The following is an 18,326-nucleotide window of genomic DNA, read 5'->3' as shown; positions in this document are numbered from 1 at the left end:
TTTCCATGACTACTGCTAAAGCAACTCAACAGCTATATTTTAAAAACATGTTCACCTCATCAGTGTGTAAAGAGTGAGGCAGAGTTGGTGATGGTGCAAAAGGAGGTGGGGAGATGACCTTCCTTTCCTCTAGCTGGGCCATGATCTCCTTTCGTCGTCGGTGCAAATCATCTAGACTGGGATGAGGCTGAGGGGGAGGCCGGCTATAAGGCTCCTGAAGACAGAATATCATTTTGAAAAATAATACTTAAAACGTTTAAAGTTTAAGACACAATCAATTATCCATTCTACAAGTGAATCTAAAGCTGAAGCCTACAATCCACAATTGTTAGATTTACATCAATGACAAAGCACGGAGGGGGTGTACTTTTGTCCAAATTTGAAGACTAGAATCCTTTATATTTGAGCAACATGCTCCAAAGGAGAAAGTAACTCAGTAATACAAACTGGTGAAAACATCAAACCATTGTTTATGAAAGTGGCTTGTTTCAACAACTGGTAGTTAAGAAGAACCACAGTCTTAAGGTTGAGACAGCACACTAAATTGTGATCTATCTAAAACACAAGTGGAAGCTTCCAACTTTTTTGCAGCTGTGCTAAGAAGAGGGGTGAGGAAAGCAATCTATGGTTCATTCTCATACTGCTAAGTCGTAGCTTAGTGTGAACACAGCCATTAAAAGTTCAGAAGAAAACAACGAAGACACTGAAAACTGTTAAAATACTAATTTTAGCATGCACAAAGTGCTATGTAATAGATATATAGGTATTTCTTAAGTATATTTATATTAATAAAGTTATTTACAAGTTTCAAACCGCTTAGTGTATCCATTAATTAGACATGGGCAGTTTTCCACAGTGGAAATTATTGTGCAGAAAATGTTCTGGTCCACTGCTCCTAATAACTGCAGCTTTCATTTGAAAATATGCAACTTTTTAGCTCTTGTGGTTGCAAAGATACCCGTCTAAATAAAAGAGCAATGTTTCCTGAAATCTCAAAAGCCATGTGAGTTGTCAAATAATATTTCCATACATATCAAAATCCAACTCCTATAGAAGAACAGAATCATTCTGCTCCTCCAAAACTCTGGAGTTGACTATAATAGCCTCTGCAATTCACTCCAGAAGAGGACAGTATTCCCCCTTGATTCTCTGCAGAAATTCAGTTCCAAGACAGAGACTGTACTCTGCACCCTGTGTGGCAAAGTCTCCAACTATGTGTAAGTAAAGAAGTCCCAGCCCTCAAACTACAGATCTTTGGGTGAGGATGTGCTAGAACCCCACTTTGTATGCCTCAAGACCTCAGAGTCAGGCTGGAAGAAAATATCATCTTGTTCCTCCAACAAAAACACCTGTTTCTGGAGTCTAAGCTGCCAGGAAGGAGCGAGTCTTTGGTCACTGTAGAAGTATCTGCGCTTCCAATGGAAGCTATGGTTCTGGTCTAGAATTTTTTGAGTGGGAATACACTGCAAACTTGATCTCCCATTTTCAGCAACTGAGAGAAAGCCTTCCCTGTCAGTATGTCCCATATGGTTAGCAGAGGAAAAAGAAATGATAAAAAATAAATAAATGTATTTTTAATTATAAAGGTTGCAAATTTTACCTTTTGTTATTGTAGAATCTTAGTTTCTTTGATGTACATTTTTTTTCTTTAAATGAAACATATGGGACTGATCTAGATGAAAATCCCTACTTGGTCATGAACTTACTCAGTGGCCCTAATCAAGCCCAACTTTCTACTTCTCCCTTGTGTAAAATGGGATTTCATAGAGCTGCTGCAAGAATGAAGACTGTATAGCATTTCATAGACTAAAATGCCAAGCTCCCCCCCCCAGACAGACAAACAAACAAATTAACAAACAAGAAGTGACATATAGAACTCGTACCCTGTGATATGAAGGTCTGATCTGATTCAGATGTGGACCAACTGGATAGTAGCCTTCCATCTGTGGATATCTGTCTCTTGTTTCAGGTACATATGGTGACACAGCTGGTGGAGGAATTTCGATGGGCACAGGGCTTCCTCTGATGATTTCTTCCCTCTGGTACGGCTGGGGAGGGGGGTACATGCGCCGGCTGTCATAATGTGGAGGGTACATGGGTTGTCCCATAGGAGGATATTGTTGGGGCTGCGCACTGTACTGAGAATTCACCATGCGGTCCTGGAGGTACGGTGGGTAATGTTCTAAATAAGGAGGGCCTGGTTCAGGAACAGACGGTGGAGGTCGGACAAATCGAGACATACACTGTGAAGGCTGAGCTGCAGGATAATACACACCTAAATACACAAAATAAAATTTTGGAAAGGTGCTTTAAGGCAATTCACTCTTTCACCTGCTTCAGAGAACGGAAGTGGCAATACGTTGTCACTTTAAATCTCCTTTTCACTTTATGTTTGAAGATGTTAATCCATTTTTACCAAGTTACAGCTGTTTGGAAAGAGCTTGGAAACACTTTGCATTATAACAATAGATCATCACTTGTCTTAGCTTTTGGCCAATGATGTTTTATAAATTACCATGAGGAAAACATGTGGAAGCCTCTCAAGGAGCCACTATAACTATGGGCCAATTCAGAGAGGTGTCTCTGAAAGAGTCCTCTCAGCAGTGATGCTAACAGGACAATTGCTCATCTACTCACCCTGCTTGGGAGTGTGTGGCTCCCTTAGACACTAGCAGGAGCAGGAGTCACCAGGAAGACCCTGCCCTAAGAAGCCAGATGATGACAAGGGGGCTGCATAGGCAATAATGGCAACAATGCTGAGAGGGCTAGAATGGAATATATCCTTTTCTAAAAACATTGGCAATATTTTGTGTTGAGATCCCGCAGGAAAAAGGGATTGGTGAAGTTGTTGTTTGCCACATGCAGATAGGAAAACAGCTTCAAAAGGATTAGATTGTCATAAAAGCTAGTGGGATGAGATAAAAGAACCTGGAGAACATGAGCAACTTTGTATCACAGGATTGTCACCTTTCACTATGTTTTCAAGAAATGGGTTAATTCTTGGGAGTGGTACCTATTTCTAAATATATGGCTGACACACAAAGAAACTTGTGAACTACCATCTGCAAGTGTGAATGCTTCCAGTTGGTAGCAGCAGTTTTCAACTCTGAAAGTTGCTACATCTAGCCAGACAGCTCTCTTCTGGCTTGATGAAATAAAATAAGGCACCACATTTTTCGCTCTATAAGACGCACCCAACCATAAGATGCACATAGTTTTTAGAGAAGGAGAACAAGAAAAAAAAATTCTGAATCAAATGTTGAAGAGGCTTCATGCGGCTATCCCTGAAGCCAGAACAGCAAGAAGGATTGCTGCGCAGCAATCCCTCTTGCTGTTCTGGCTTCAGGGATAGCTGTGCAGCCTGCATTCACTCCATAAGACGCACGCACATTTCCCCTTACTTTTTAGGAGGGAAAAAGTGTGTCTTATAGAGCGAAAAATACAGTACTTTCATTTCCCTATCTGCAAAAATTGTGAAATTCACTTAAAATTTTCAGTAAAATTAGTAAAAACACAACTTACTTGATCATCTTAAACACAGAAGTGGTTGTGCTTATACACTAGATCTTAGCCAGAAGGCCAAGTAGTGATGGGTTGTTGGGATTATAAGGAGAGCTTGTCATCCCTTGCAATTCTGAATGTGTGAACCTCAACAACCTAGGATCGCTTACAAATGTGGATTCATGATAATTTCAGTTTTAGTTTAACAAAAAGAAGATATCTAGCTCTCCTAGTTACAAAGCATCCTCTGAAAAATGTGTAGGTCAGGGCTTACTCACAGGTAAGTGGGGCCAGGATTGTAGTCTAATATATCACAGTATCTAGCACCCCATCCTTCATCTAGGGCAAATAAATAAATAACATGCAAACCTTTGCCCCAGGCCCAAATTTTACCCAGGTGGCATTGTTACCTGATTGGTAAGGTGGAGATTCAAATGGTGGACCTGCTCCCCGAGGATCTGGGTAAAACACATCTGTTTGTGGAGCTGGATACAACTGGGAGCCTCGTGGCACCATTTGGAGTTGCTTCCCAACAGATATTGGAGGCAGGTCTGCAGGTCCTCGGGGGGCCACTGGGTGAGAGTTCACTGGTAAGGCAGATAGAGAACTCTTGGGAACGGATTCCAGCCTAAAAAAGATCCATCACAACATTAGAGCAGCTACAAACCTGGGATGAATCCCACTGAATATTGCTGCTTTGGCGCCTACATTGGTTTGTACATTGTCTTCTCAGCAACCAAGCATATGCAAGAGGTAGCAGAAGATGGAAGGTGGAAGCATCACCGCTGCCAGCTGACATTAAGGGAGTCCAGCTAAGGTTCCAGCAGCTGCGGCAATCCAGCTTAGAGAAACCTAAAAAGAGCCCTGCTGGATTAGACAAAAGACCCACTTAGTCAAGAAACCTGTTCTTATCAGGTGCCCATGGAAAGCAAGCACTCTCCCCCCTTGTGATTCCCAGCAGCTGGTATTCATTGGCAACACAGCCATCACGGCTAGTAGTCATGGTTAGCTTTGTCCTGCATGAATTTGTCTAAGTCCCTTTTGGAGCCAACCAAGTTTGTGGCCATCACTACATCTTGTGAGAGCAAATGCCATAGTTTAACTATGCACTTTGTGAGGTCCTTTTGAATGGAAGTAAAGGTAAAGCTAAAGGTACCCCTGCCCATACGGGCCAGTCGTGTCCGACTCTAGGGTTGTGCGCTCATCTCACTTAAGAGGCCAGGAGCCAGCGCTGTCTGGAGACACTTCCGGGTCACGTGGCCAGCGTGACGAAGCTGCTCTGGCGAGCCAGCACCAGCGCAGCACACAGAAACGCCGTTTACCTTCCCACTATAAAGCGGTACCTATTTATCTACTTGCACTTAGGGATGCTTTCGAACTGCTAGGTGGGCAGGAGCTGGGACCGAAAGATGGGAGCTGACCCCGCCACGGGGATTCGAACCGCTGACCATACGATCGGCAAGCCCTAAGCACTGAGGTTTTACCCACAGCGCCACCCGCGTCCCTTTGAATGGAAGTACTGCCACCTATATTTGAATGTGTGTATGATGGTAAAGATACAGATGTGACCTGAATGCAAAAGCCATGTCTGTGCATCCAATTTATGCACACGTGGACTGCATTCTCTAGATTGGGCAGTTTATATGAACACCATAAAAAGGTAAACGTACAAGTCAGGAGGTGACCCAGGGGCACTGCTGCTAAGATGGTCAATTTTCCCAGGCTTCAAGGCTGAATCATAACTGGAGTCGGTTCCACGAGAGATAAGTTGTGTAACTGCGCTGCCTGTTGAAACAATCCCATTTGGCAAGGCAGAGGGTTTTCTGTTGGGCAAGTCCATACTCCCTTCGTCTGAGAGGATAGCTGCTGCCGATAGGCCCACTTCATTCAGCTGGCCTAAGGAGGCACTCAGGGGTCTTCGAGGAACCAGACGTTTGTTCATCTTACGAAATCTTCAGGAGGAATTATAGAAAAAGGATGAGTTACAGCTCAAACTGAACAGTTGTTTTTCTTTTCCTACTCAAATGCTGGAGCGCAAACTTTAATTCAGGCACGACTACTGCAGCTGGAACGCCTGCTATGCCAAACCTTATTGGTGCAATGAGGTTAGCACACACTAGGCACCGTGCAGCAAACACGGCTGCCTGCTGCTTATAAAATGTCACAAGGTGTTTTACTCAGTTGCTGGGATAGTGAATACGTAACTCGTATTTTCACTCAGTTCTGTCCTCTTTTACAGCCTATAGCACACAAATCTTACTGTCTGTCTCCATCTCATCTCATTTCTCTCTCTAAATCAGGGCATAATTTCAGTTTGGCAGTAAAACCCACACACTAGTATGGCAACAGCAGACTATCTAGGGGCATATTGGGCAAGATACTAGAAAGTTAGGAAAACAGGGCTTACCCCTGCAGAAGCCTTGTTAGTTGGTATAAATATATTGACTAGCTCTAGAATTTAATTCTTTCACCACCATTTTATTTTATCATTGTAGATTGCCATGTCTTGCCCAACCCCCATGCAGATGATCTGAAACATTTATACCCTCAACCCTAATCAATTATCCATTCTAAACTGGATACTCTCCAGTTATGCAAATGCTCCGTTTGCACAATCTGATAAGTTCACAATCAGAAGTAGAATAAGTCATAGAATCTTACTTTTCTAGTTCTTCCTGCGAGTGTGCAAAGGTGCAGCTGGCCCCACGGGGGCAACCTCCTCTCTGCTTCATGTCTCGGCACATATATGTCTTATATTTGCTGTGTTGAGGAGGCTAGATCAAATGGAAGAATAAGGAAACTGAAACCAAAATTCTCAAAGTCTACAATTATTCTGAAAATAATGCTCCAAATAAAATAGAGGAGGGAGAAAGGTTGTTTTCTGCTGCTCCAGAGAAGCGGACACGGAGCAATGGATCCAAACTACAAGAAAGAAGATTCCACCTAAACATTAGGAAGAACTTCCTGACAGTAAGAGCTGTTCGACAGTGGAATTTGCTGCCAAGGAGTGTGGTGGAGTCTCCTTCTTTGGAGGTCTTTAAGCAGAGGCTTGACAGCCATATGTCAGGAGTGCTCTGATGGTGTTTCCTGCTTGGCAGGGGGTTGGACTCGATGGCCCTTGTGGTCTCTTCCAACTCTATGATTCTATGATTCTATGAAATCCAGAATTAAAATAAAAAAAACTGTGTAGATAGATCTCCAGAAAGAAAGCCAGTGAAATATGCCAGTGAACTGAGGACACTATACAACTTATTTCCAAGTAAGCATGCACTGGGTTGTGCTGCTTGTGCTGTGATAGCAGATTTAATAAATGGAATCCACCCACCTCTTTATTCAACACCCAGTGTTAGAAACTGAGATACAAAAGCTAGGAGCTAAATGGCACCTTAAACCTAGGTTATGGGCACAACAACGGAATGTCTAGGCATGCTTTTTTATAACAAGAATACAAAGCTGAAAATGAATGAACTGCAGCTAAAATATTATGTTCATTTTTCACATGGTCTAGTCCTTCCCCTGCCCACCCACCCCCCCTAATAGTCTCAAGAGGGTCTCTTCTCCAGTCTTCAGAGAGTATCTAGAAGTGGGGAAGCGGGAAAAAGTCCTCCTTTCCTTCCACTCTGCAGTTTCAGTCTGAAATCTTAGGTGCAGTATTGTGCCCAGGGCTCAGAAACTTGCTCACACTAACGAAATTCCCTGTCGCAAAATGCGCCTGGGACAATGGGAGTTTCAAACACTGTCAACACCTTGACAATATTAGGTATGGAACCATTAGTATATAATCCTTTTCTCAATGATGTAGCAATTCCAGGGTTGGAATTCCAATAAAGAGTTCCATTTTTAAGTTGCTTTTCTGTCATAAATTCTACTGTTTTAATGTGGATCTCATCTTTTTCTCTATTCATGGTGCAAAAGTTGCAAAGTACTACACAAACGCAAAAGCACTGCTAAATATTTCAGTGGTTTTTAAAAAATATTTCACATCTAACCTGCCTGGTATGTTCTTCTCCTTCTACATCCCCATCAGCTATATGATTCAGTCACCATATCACACCTCTCCAGAGGTGAAAAACACTTTATAGGTGGTTTTTTTATAAAAAAACCTATTATATTATTAATTATTAATATTTATATACTGCCCTATACACACAGGTCTTAGGGTGGTTCACAGAAGTAAAAACTATGGCTACTGCAATCCAGTGGAGCAGTGGGGCACTGTATGCATGAAGGGAGAAGTGCAGGAGTTCTCATTATGTTCTCAACACTCCAACTATGATTTGGAAGTTGTTCCTAAAAGCAGGCTTATGACACACATGCACACTCTCTCTCCCTCTTTGTTTTGACTTGCATTCTCTCAGCTTTATGTCTATGAAATATTACTCATACACAAATTATCATAGAAATTAAAGACAAGTAACACAAAAGAAGTATTACACAGTAGTGAGCTATACTGTACATAGCATAAGAGAAAACACAAGCTTCTTGTTCCAATAAATTATAAAAAGCCTAATTACCTATAACATTTATTTAATACTTGCTACCTCTCTCAAATTTTAATGTAATTAATAGCCATCATTTCTCTACTATTCTGAATTCTAGGTATGCTTAGAACTTTTTTTAAAAAAGAAAACACTTTCCAGTGAGCAGCTTTGATTTTCTTTCTACAATTAAAAAGCTTAATGAAAATCTTCAAACTGCAATTTCCAATGTTTCCCTTAAATCACGTTAAAAAATAGTTACTGGGCACTCATAATCTGTGAAACCCACAGAATATGTAGTTCTTCCTCCCACCTTAATAACTGGACAAAACGATCAATATGCACAAAATGTTATGACATCTTCTGGATTTTGGGATCCCAACTAGGATCAAACAAAACTAATTTGGATATGCCTGAGGATGTAGGCTATATGCCTAGCAGAATTTCTAGTCTTGGTACAGCTGACCTCCATGCTATTATCACAATCTGATTTTAAAATGCCTCTGTTTCAGAAGAGCTTTGTCATGCAGCAAGGGGAGGTAAGTCCAAAGTTGCCCAGGGTACACAGAACTAACTGCGTGGTTCTTTGGGTCTATGTCTGAATGAGCTGTGATTTATGAGAGTTCAAACACTTTGGAATGGCTATGAATATTTCAGATGTAACAGTTCCATGTTTCTTGCTGGATTCCACTATTTACACATTTCCACTGCTTTGCTAGATATGGGTTCCAGAACACCTTATAGCAAAGTACATTATACTTTCATTCAGTACCTTTTCAGTTAATGTGGCCACATGAAGAATTTTCAGACATGCAGGCAGCACAGATAATAGTTTGAAATGCTGTCCCAAACAGTAGTGCTAATATGTAATATTTGGATGCTTTAAATGGCAAAAAGAGCTAAGTTCATGGTGGCTGTCACCGATGGAAGCGAAAGCTCTGAAAAAGCTCAATATGGAGGTCAAATGGCCGAAATATTGGGCAATTTTGGAACAAGATGGAGATAGATTGAAACTGCAGAGTTTTGAAAAACTAAAAAACAAAGTGCGAGACTGGCTTCATTATTATCAGATAATGGAGGCATACAATTTGGACAAGAAAATCGGCTTCCAGGTGGAAAAATCAAAATTAGAAACAGAATTGTTAGAACCCTAAACTAAGATTTTGTCAAAGATGTATAACTTGCTGTTGAAATGGAATACTCAGGATGAAACGGTGAAATCTGCTATGATTAAATGGGCACAAGATGTTGGACATGACATAATGTTTGCTGACTGGGAACAGTTGTGGACCACAGGTATGAAATTCATGGCATGTAATGCCTTAAGAGAGAATATTATGAAAATGATATACAGGTGGTACATAACCCCAGTCAAGCTTGCAAAAATCTACCATTTGCCCGATAACAAATGTTGGAAATGTAAAGAAACTGAAGGTACATTTTTTCACCTTTGGTGGACGTGCCCAAGGTTTAAGGTTTTCTGGGAGATGATTTACAATGAATTAAAAAAGGTATTTAAATATACCTTCTTGAAGAAACCAGAGGCCTTCCTCCTGGGCATAGTCGGCCAATCGGTGTTAAAGAAGGACAGAACTTTCTTTATGTATGCTACAACAGCAGCAAGAATACTTATTGCAAAGCATTGGAAGACACAAGATCTACCCACACTGGAGGAATGGCAGATGAAAATGATGGACTACATGGAATTGGCGGAAATGACTGGCAGAATCCGAGACCAGGGAGAAGAGTCGGTGGAAGAAGATTGGAAGAAATTTAAAGACTACTTACAGAAATATTGTAAAATTAATGAATGTTAGAATGATGTCGGATTGAAGTTAAGTGGTTTCTAGCTGTAATGGTATAAAAGAATATGGAAAAATTGGTTTTTAATACGTAAAAATTTAATGTTATAATATATCAAGATTAAAGATCAGGATTAAAAAGGAGGGAAAGGAATTGCTGGACTAACAAATTGAACTGGAATACAAAAGAGGGTGATATGAGGAGGTCCGGGAAATAAGTAAATGTAAGAGAAGTGATGAAAAGATGGAATTGTTTTTAACTGGTTTTTCTTTTTTTGTATTTTGTATTTTTCCTTTTTATTGTTAATTTTCTTATTAATGTAATCTCTTTCTTTTCTTTGAAATTTTAATAAATATCATTTAAAAAAAAAAGTTCATTTGGCAAGGCAAGAAACCAAGTATTACATTTAAAATATTAACAGATACTAAAGAAAAAGGTAGATTCTCACTTCCAAATCTTTCTTTATTTTTTTTTCTTACAATGTTAGGTTAGGAAAAAAAGGGGGAAAGAGGGGCCTCACTTCCAAATTTAAAATTATATTATGATGCAGCATGTTTGACATGGATAAAGGAATGGATAATATTGAAAAAAAATACTAGATTGCTGGATCTGGAAGGATATGGTAGACGATATGGGTGATATGCATATCTGGGGTAGGAAAAAAAACAAAGGTACATAAAGACTTTCTAAATTACTCCATAAGGAGAAGTTTATTTGGAGGGCTATATGTCTTCAAGTACTGTATAAAAATCTACTTGAAAGAAAAGCACCACTGTGGTTATCCCCTATAGAAGCTTGTGCCCAAAAACAAATAAACATGAAGAAGAATTGGGGGACTTATAGAGAATATTAAGTTATACTGAAAGTGGGTATAAACTTGAAAAACTGGAAGAAATTCAAGACTTGGTATTGGCTTGGTTTTAGTACCAAATAAACAAGCTATTTAAGAAGAATGTGTTAAATGGTTTTAAGGAACAAAGATCTGATCTCAAACTGGGGTTGCTTGAGAGTAATGAAAAACTGATTTCTAAAATGTATAAAATGTTATTAGAATGGGATACTAAAGATGATACAATGGACTTAGGTCACAGTAGTGATACGGCTTCCTATGGGAAAAGGATATGAAATTCACTCCTTGTTATACACTAAGAGAAAACTATTATTATGTACAGGTAATATTTAACACCAAATAAACTGGCCAAGATGTATAAAAATGTGTCAAGTAAATGCTGGAAAAGCAAAGAGATATAAGGCTCATTCTTCCATATGTGGTGGACATGTAAAAAAAAAAAAAAGCTAAAGCCTTTTGGGAAATTATATAATGAAATGAAGAAAATGTTTAAATGGGCTATTCCAAAAAGACCAGAAGCTTTTCTTATAGGGATAATAGTGACAGATGTTCCAAAGAAGATGACCAAATTATTTATGTATGTGACAACAGCTGCTAGAATATTATATGCACAGAAATAGAAAGGAGAGAAGGTTTCAACAAAGGAGGATTGACTTTGGAAAGTAATGAACTATATAGAAATGTCAATAATGGACAGAAAAAATAAAGAGATCAAAATGATGAGCTTTTAATAGAAGAATGGAGGCCGTTCATAGACTATTTGAAAAAGCATCATAGTCAAATGGAATCACAGGCAGGATTCGAGATATAAAGCAGCGGAAGAAAAATTATAAAATAAATGAAATAGAGGAATATTTTATAATAGATGAAGATATCATGAAATAAAAAGCGTTTGAGCAAAAACACTGGAGGTGATGGTGAGAAGTCAAGTCATGGAACAATGTGCTTTGATATGGTCAATGTGAAAACGCTGCATGTTGTTGAACACATTTATTTTTTCTGTACTGCTATGATCTGTGGTCAAATTCTGCCAGTGCTTCAAAAACCTCCACCCAGAAACCAAAATGTGTGCCACAGACAATGACGGCTTAATCCTACATCCTGCAAGTCTCTGAAAGACTACTACTTGTCCTCAGCCTCCTGTGTGCAATGTATCCCCAATGTGACTCATATAATCTTTGCTGATTTTGCTGGAGGTGGCAGGGAAGGACTAGACCAACACCCCAATTTTTACAAAAGCTTTGTTTTCCTAGAGTACTTCTTTCTGAGAACTCCGGGCATGAAATTAAAACATTCTTCTATTTTGTTGCTCCAATAGAGACGAGTGGATATTGGCAACTGATTCACCTTTTTTATTTTACATATACTAGGGGAAGCATTTCCTTTCCTTCTTTTTTGATTTGGCAAGGTCTACTGTGACAAAGTGTGCCTTCTGACTACAAGAAGTGCCACACAATACAGTACCTGCTGCTGGTCTGCTCCTTTCTTGCTGTGATTTTGGATGTAATCAACCAGCCCGTGTACCACAGTCCGCACAGCGACAAGTCCATTCTCAAGCTGCTCCCAGGTGGGTGGTGGGGCATCTACAGTGTTTATAAGAACAAATGAATTTATCTCTGGAAAGTGAGAATCATAGCAAGCATCAAAAAATTTAAAACATGCAAAATTTTAGTTCTGAAGGAGGAATAAATCTGACAGGCAAGACTAAGGAAATGTCTATGGAAATTCAACACTGATTTGCCAGATTTGGGGAGCAGCAGCAGCAGCAGCAGCAGCAGCAGCAGCAAACATTTCCTGCCTGTCGGTAAGGAATAAAGTTATATTCAAATAGCAATGCTTGAGAGCATTTGAACCCTCAGAGAGACACCCCCCAGGAAAAATATTGTAATTGTGGGAAATATGGCAGGAGATTAGAAGTAATCAAGGAAAAGCAGCAAGGTCTGAGAGAGCCCAAGAGAGTCATTTCTAGTGAAAGGACTGTCTCATTAACATGTGTTTCCTTTTGCTAAAATATGGCAATATAATCCCACTACAACAATGATAAGCAGAGAAACATACACAGACATGTCCTCCTCAGAAAGGGCTGGGCAGGATTTAGCAAGACTCTGAGCCTAACCTCATGAATTCATAGAAAAATAATCCTATGATCCCGACCCATTTAGAATTTTTCAGGTCACAAGGCCTTTTCCTATGATCATTAAGGTCTGTGGGATCTTATGGAGTAGCCACTGTTGCCACAAAACCAACAAAGTCATAGGATACCTTAAAGGCAAACAACTTTATTGTGGCATATGTTTTTGTGGGCAAGCCAATCAGCATATGTATGTGACTTACTCCCAGCTAATGTCCATTGTTTATGAATAAACAGAGCAAGATCAGTAGTGTGAATGAACACCTGTAGCAGGAATAGTCTGGGGTCAAATGTGGCCCCTCCAGGTTTTTGGAACCCTCCCTATGCCGTTCCCCTCACCATCTTTATTCTGTGCACTCTTCAAGTGCTTTCCCCAGGCTGGAATGTGTCACTGAACTTTGGTGCCTCTTGCTTGCCAGGAAAGGGAGATGTGTTATGTATAGAAACCTATATACATGTAACACGCAGCCTTTGCACAGAAGGAATGTAGCCTGCTATACAAAAGGGTGATCTATTCATCCGTTGACTTTCACTCCTGACCCTGTCCATCACTGGGATATAGCCCCTGGAAGGTTTTCCACAAGGGAATATAGCCCTCAGGTTGAAAATGGTCTTCACTCCTGTTGTCTCAACTCACAGGGATGTTTTTATGCCTTAGAACTCCCAAATGCTGAGACTGCCACAACTCTGAGAAGTTTAGGCACATGGTGGGCAGAAGGTAGATTTGTACTTTATAACTAAAGGTGCTCCACCCCTGGATGAACAATTTTGCACCCTGCTTTGGTTGATGGGTCTTAGTGTTCTAGTAAAAAATAAACAAGCCTGAAGTCTGTCCGCCATTAGAATATAAAGGAGACTAGAGCATCTCAAGAGAAACAGCTTTTTTGTTAACAAGGAAACAAGAGAGTAGTCTGTTCACCTGTGCTTCACATTGACATGTATCAGTTTGATTGAAAGATATGTAAAGCCTCTTCTGCTGCAGTGAACATGAACACGAAACCACATTTTTAATAGTTACCTGGGCTGGGATCAATATTTGCAAGGAGTTCTAGATGGGGTCGAAGCCGGTTCAGATTGGCTGGGTCACCAGTCCGCTGGAGAGCGATTGTTAGTTCCTGAACACTCTGTGCAAAAGAGGCTGGGGTCTGCAACTTAAATATATATGTACATAATTAGAACTGCTTTCTGTACTCCTAGAGACCATCTTCAATGAATCAAACCTAAAAGATACATTTTTAAATTTCTTGTCTCACCAGCACTCAAGATGTGTGCCTTGATGTGAAACCATTTTTTCAACAGAGATGCACTTGCCATTCCTAGTGGTCAATCACAGCTTAGGCCCTCTCCAGTAATACAGACTGCATGTTCATTAATTGTATATACCAATATACAATGCATCAAGGCTCAGCGATATTAAATCCTGTTTAAGAGGACAGTTCTTACAGAAGTGAAAATGGAACTGGCAACCCCATCACAGCTCCACAAAGCACAGCACATTCCTGAGACAATCTCCCAGCCACTTTTCTGCTTCACGCTCACGAGGAAGGCTTGGGTTTGTCCTTGACATTAAGAGTACCTGAGAAGCACGGTATGCCATAGGAGACTCTTGATAGCAAGTGGGACATGGGAAGAAGAACCGAGGAGCCCCACTTACAACTAATATCAGCAATAAAAACATAGTAGAAAATTAAAGGATGTGGAATGATTTGAAGAGAATGTACCTTGTCAATAATTGACTGCATGTGGGATTTGTGGGACTGGTCTCCATATAGCAATGAAGACCACTGATCTGGGGCAATGCGCAAACCAGCCTCCATAGCAATTTGCACAATCTGGGAATCGTGTTCTCGTCTCAGAGCTTCATAGGTTCGGAACTCCTCCTTTAACTGCATCAGGGAGGAATCCTCATCTCGTTTAGTCACCTGGAAGAAAAAAAAATCCATCTGGATTAAGTAAGATGACAATACCCAACTTAACCAAATAAGGGAACAGTTTCTCAGTTCAGTTCCCTGGCCCAAAAGTACTATCGCTCAAGAATAATTCTTCCAGTTTGTATGGGGGAGGGGGTCCCCTCTCCGATGATCAGATGAAAAGCTGAGACAATTGGGTATTAAATAATACACACATTCTTAATAGATTTAGCAACAAAATAAAATATCTATGCAGAAAGATTAAATTATCATTACTAAAACGAGCCTAGATTCTCTATGAAGTGGGATTCCTCTCCCTCTCCAAAGGCACAGAACATTCTTCAGAGCAGTTGTGAAGCCTAGGATTCTATGAGTGATTCACTGTAACTAAAGGTGAGAAGTTGTTCAAGGAGTGTTAATTCTCTCTAAGGAGAACTCTTTTCTGTGTCTCTTTAAAGCAAAAACTTGACAAAGTGCAGCTGGAACAAAGAACTATTCAGTTTATGTCCTTCAGAGAAGGCAGCAGTGCTCAGTTGCCTCCAAAACTAAAGGGATATTGGATTTTCTCATGAAATGCAGTACATGAAATTACAGAATGAAAGCCAAGAAAGAGAAGAGTGGAAGGGGAAATACCGTATTTTTCGCCCTATAGGACGCACTTTTTCCCCTCCAAAAATGAAGGGGAAATGTGTGTGTGTCCTATGGGGAGAATGCAGGCTTCGCACACCTCTCCGCAAGCAGCGGGAGCCCAGCGCTGGGCTCCCGCTGCTTGCAGAGAGTTGCCTGCATGCTGAAGCCTGCGCGCGCTGAGCTCAGCGCGTCCAGGCTTTGCGGACCTCTCCGCAAGCAGTGGGAGCCAGCGCTGGGCTCCCACGGCTTGCAGAGAGCTGCCTGTTTGGGGGCTGGGGTCGGGGGAAGCTCGGGCTTCCCCCGCCCCAGCCCCGCGCCTGGGGGGGAAATAATTTTTTTCCCTTTATTTCCCCCCCAAAAAACTAGGTGTGCCTTATGGGACGGTGCGTCGTATAGGGCGAAAAATACTGTAGGTGTTCTTACTAAAAGCACCTTTACTATGCCTTTGACTTGACCAACACACTCTGGCTCATATTACCATATTTTTCCATGTATAAGACTAGGTTTTTTCCTTTAAAAATAATGTCAAAACTTTGGGGGCATCTTATACATGGATACATCTCCCCCCTCATTTTCTTAAATCGGAGTCCCCCCAAATAGGCCGCCTATGTCTTATACATGGGGGCATATTAGACGGAAAAATATGGTTAATTGTTATGCCAACTACTGCAGTCAACAATTTCCACACTGTCCTTGGGACGCAGATGATTGATGTAGGGTGGGTAGAGGAAGTTCAGAAGGGGGCAGGTTGAGAAGCTTTGAGAAACTCTGTGCTTAAGTGACTAGAAATATAAGATTAGAGTTGCTAAAGGAGACAATTCAAATGTTCCGATTTTGATGAAGAGTGCTGTACCATAAGAAACCAAGCTCTGTACTTTTAACTTTGCTTTTGATCAAATGAATCTGCTTGATACCATGGACTTCTCTAGTTCAACACCTTTTGGCAGCAGTGGAGTGGAGTGTATCATGAAGCCTAATGGCTGCTTTAAGAACAAGGCTTCAATAACCAGAGGGCAAATATTGTAAAGGGTGCCTGTAAAGCTAATGCTGCAAGGACTGAGAGGCCCTAAAAGTAACTGGCCAAAAAAAGATACCAGAGCTGAATTTGAAGCAGGCTATTCAGACCTATCATATGAGGCAGCAGAGACATGGTGTGGGGAGGTATCCAATGTCAAAAGAGCGCAAAATTGACTAATGTCATTGACGAAACTGCGGATTCCGATGTGTACCTGGATAAGATCAGATCGGAACTGGCATCCAACAAGTCAGTGGTGCTGCAGACCCTAGAAGCTAAACTTGATTATCTAGTCAAACAGCTGACATTTCTAAAAGAGCAAATCAAGTACTCAGTAGGGCTGCGCGATATCTGGTTTTAAACATTGTGATGTATCGGCAGCTAAATACCACAATTATACTGATATATCACAATGTCTGGAATGTATCTTGGCTGCTTCTCTCCCACCACCACCACCTTAGGGAGGAAGCAGCAGCTGAGATACATCGCCTAGCCCTCCTGAACAAGGCCTGATACCACTCTGCTTCATGTCAGGCAGAGGGGCATTGGGGCTTTGTTAAACTGCTCGGCTGGGGACTCAGGCTCACGCAAGTCAGAGGAGCTCCTCAAAGGGACAGGAATGAATGTAGATGGAGCTTGAGAAGGCAGGCACTCGCCCTGAACCTTCTCAGGCTCTGCCTGCCTGTGCCTTTGCTGTCTGCAGGCAAGCTGAGCTGGTGCGATGTACTGCCAGCTCAAATTGTGATCCGAACCTCATACAGTACTGGTTTCAGAGCTCTAGTGCTCAGTTAAGTCTTGTTGCAGCTCATCAGTCTGAACTGCAACTCCAGCAAATGGCATTGGAAGTTTTAGAATTAAAGTGAGAAGACCAATCTAATGAAGTTCGGCAAAATTTCCTCATACTAGGGTTCTAGGAAAAGGTGGTGAGAACATGCCTGCTTTTCCTGTGACCTAGTTTAACAGCTTAATTTCAGACTCTTCTCTATGTCTGACATGGAAAGAGCCTCTTCAAGGCAGTGTCTGAAATTCCCAGGGCACCAGGCACATTTTGCTACTGGGGTGGGTCCAATTATAACCACATGGAGATTTCTGGGCACCAGGTAGCGACTGTCATCTCGATGGAGTCAGCTGACTCGTGTGTGGCAAAAGATGTGCGTGTTTTCCTTCTGCACTGCTGTGAGAATCATGGACATCTTAGTCCTCCATCATCCCATCAAGGAAAGTAAGTGCAGGGCTGAGTACAGATATACTTGACACTGCAGCAACCTTTCCACAGGCCTCCCAAATGAAGCTCACAGACCACAGTTCTTGCGTACTGGGACAAGTGAATCATTGTAAGAGCAAACTACAATCAAGCAATGTAGTTGAGATAACAGAATCATAGAACTGGAAGGGACCCCGTGGGTCATCATGTCCAACCCCCTGGCAAATACACATCCTGTTGTGGTGATGGTGACTCCGGTTTAAGGGGCCTTTGGGTGCCTAGCTTATATATCTGAGTTTCTAAAAGTGGATCTTGGGCCTGATGTCCCAGGCGAATGATCAGCCAAGAGATATTCTGGTGCATTTTGAGTACTACATGATTAAAGTTTCTGTTTCTAAAGCTCTTTGTAATATTCAAACTGGCTCCTTGATGTGAAGGTTTTTCTGAATACAGGTTATTCTATCTGCACTCTTTCTGCACTAATAATAACAACCCAGTATCTACTTCAAAATCCCTGAAACCACAACCAGAACAGCTTGCTCTGTACCTTGAAACAGGAGGCTCTGTATAGAAGCTGGACAACATGCCCAATGCTGGTTTTAGAAGCCTGAGGAAATCGTGGCTCCAACCTCTGTACCACAAAGAGAACCAAGACTTTCCGAGACAAAGCAGATCCATCTTCCAAAGCCAAAAGAACTAACTTGAGAGCTTCCTCTTGCATTGCTGAAAAATAAAGAGTAGCATGACAGAATGACAGGTATTAAGAGCAATATCAGATATATACTGCTTATTCTATTTTGTTTA

General features: G+C 41.2%; 1 protein-coding gene across 6 annotated transcripts in view; it reads right to left on the bottom strand.

The window, feature by feature from the left end:
• RC3H1 (ring finger and CCCH-type domains 1) overlaps nucleotides 1-18,326 on the bottom strand; it is a 64,968-nt gene that overhangs the window by 11,777 nt on the left and 34,865 nt on the right. For all 6 annotated transcript variants that reach the window (XM_081012074.1, XM_081012075.1, XM_081012076.1 and 3 more), the window contains exons 5-13: nucleotides 18,070-18,245; nucleotides 14,485-14,685; nucleotides 13,782-13,914; nucleotides 12,097-12,215; nucleotides 6,163-6,275; nucleotides 5,172-5,453; nucleotides 3,912-4,129; nucleotides 1,884-2,275; nucleotides 56-214 (exon numbers count right to left, since the gene is read on the bottom strand). In XM_081012074.1, coding sequence (XP_080868200.1) covers nucleotides 56-214; nucleotides 1,884-2,275; nucleotides 3,912-4,129; nucleotides 5,172-5,453; nucleotides 6,163-6,275; nucleotides 12,097-12,215; nucleotides 13,782-13,914; nucleotides 14,485-14,685; nucleotides 18,070-18,245 — 1,793 coding nt within the window. The remainder of the gene's footprint in view (nucleotides 1-55; nucleotides 215-1,883; nucleotides 2,276-3,911; nucleotides 4,130-5,171; nucleotides 5,454-6,162; nucleotides 6,276-12,096; nucleotides 12,216-13,781; nucleotides 13,915-14,484; nucleotides 14,686-18,069; nucleotides 18,246-18,326) is intronic.

This window comes from Podarcis pityusensis (genome assembly GCF_964106645.2).
Source record: "Podarcis pityusensis genome assembly, chromosome: 6".
NCBI classification, from domain to species: domain Eukaryota; kingdom Metazoa; phylum Chordata; class Lepidosauria; order Squamata; family Lacertidae; genus Podarcis; species Podarcis pityusensis.
This window is presented reverse-complemented; position numbering and strand designations above follow the sequence as displayed.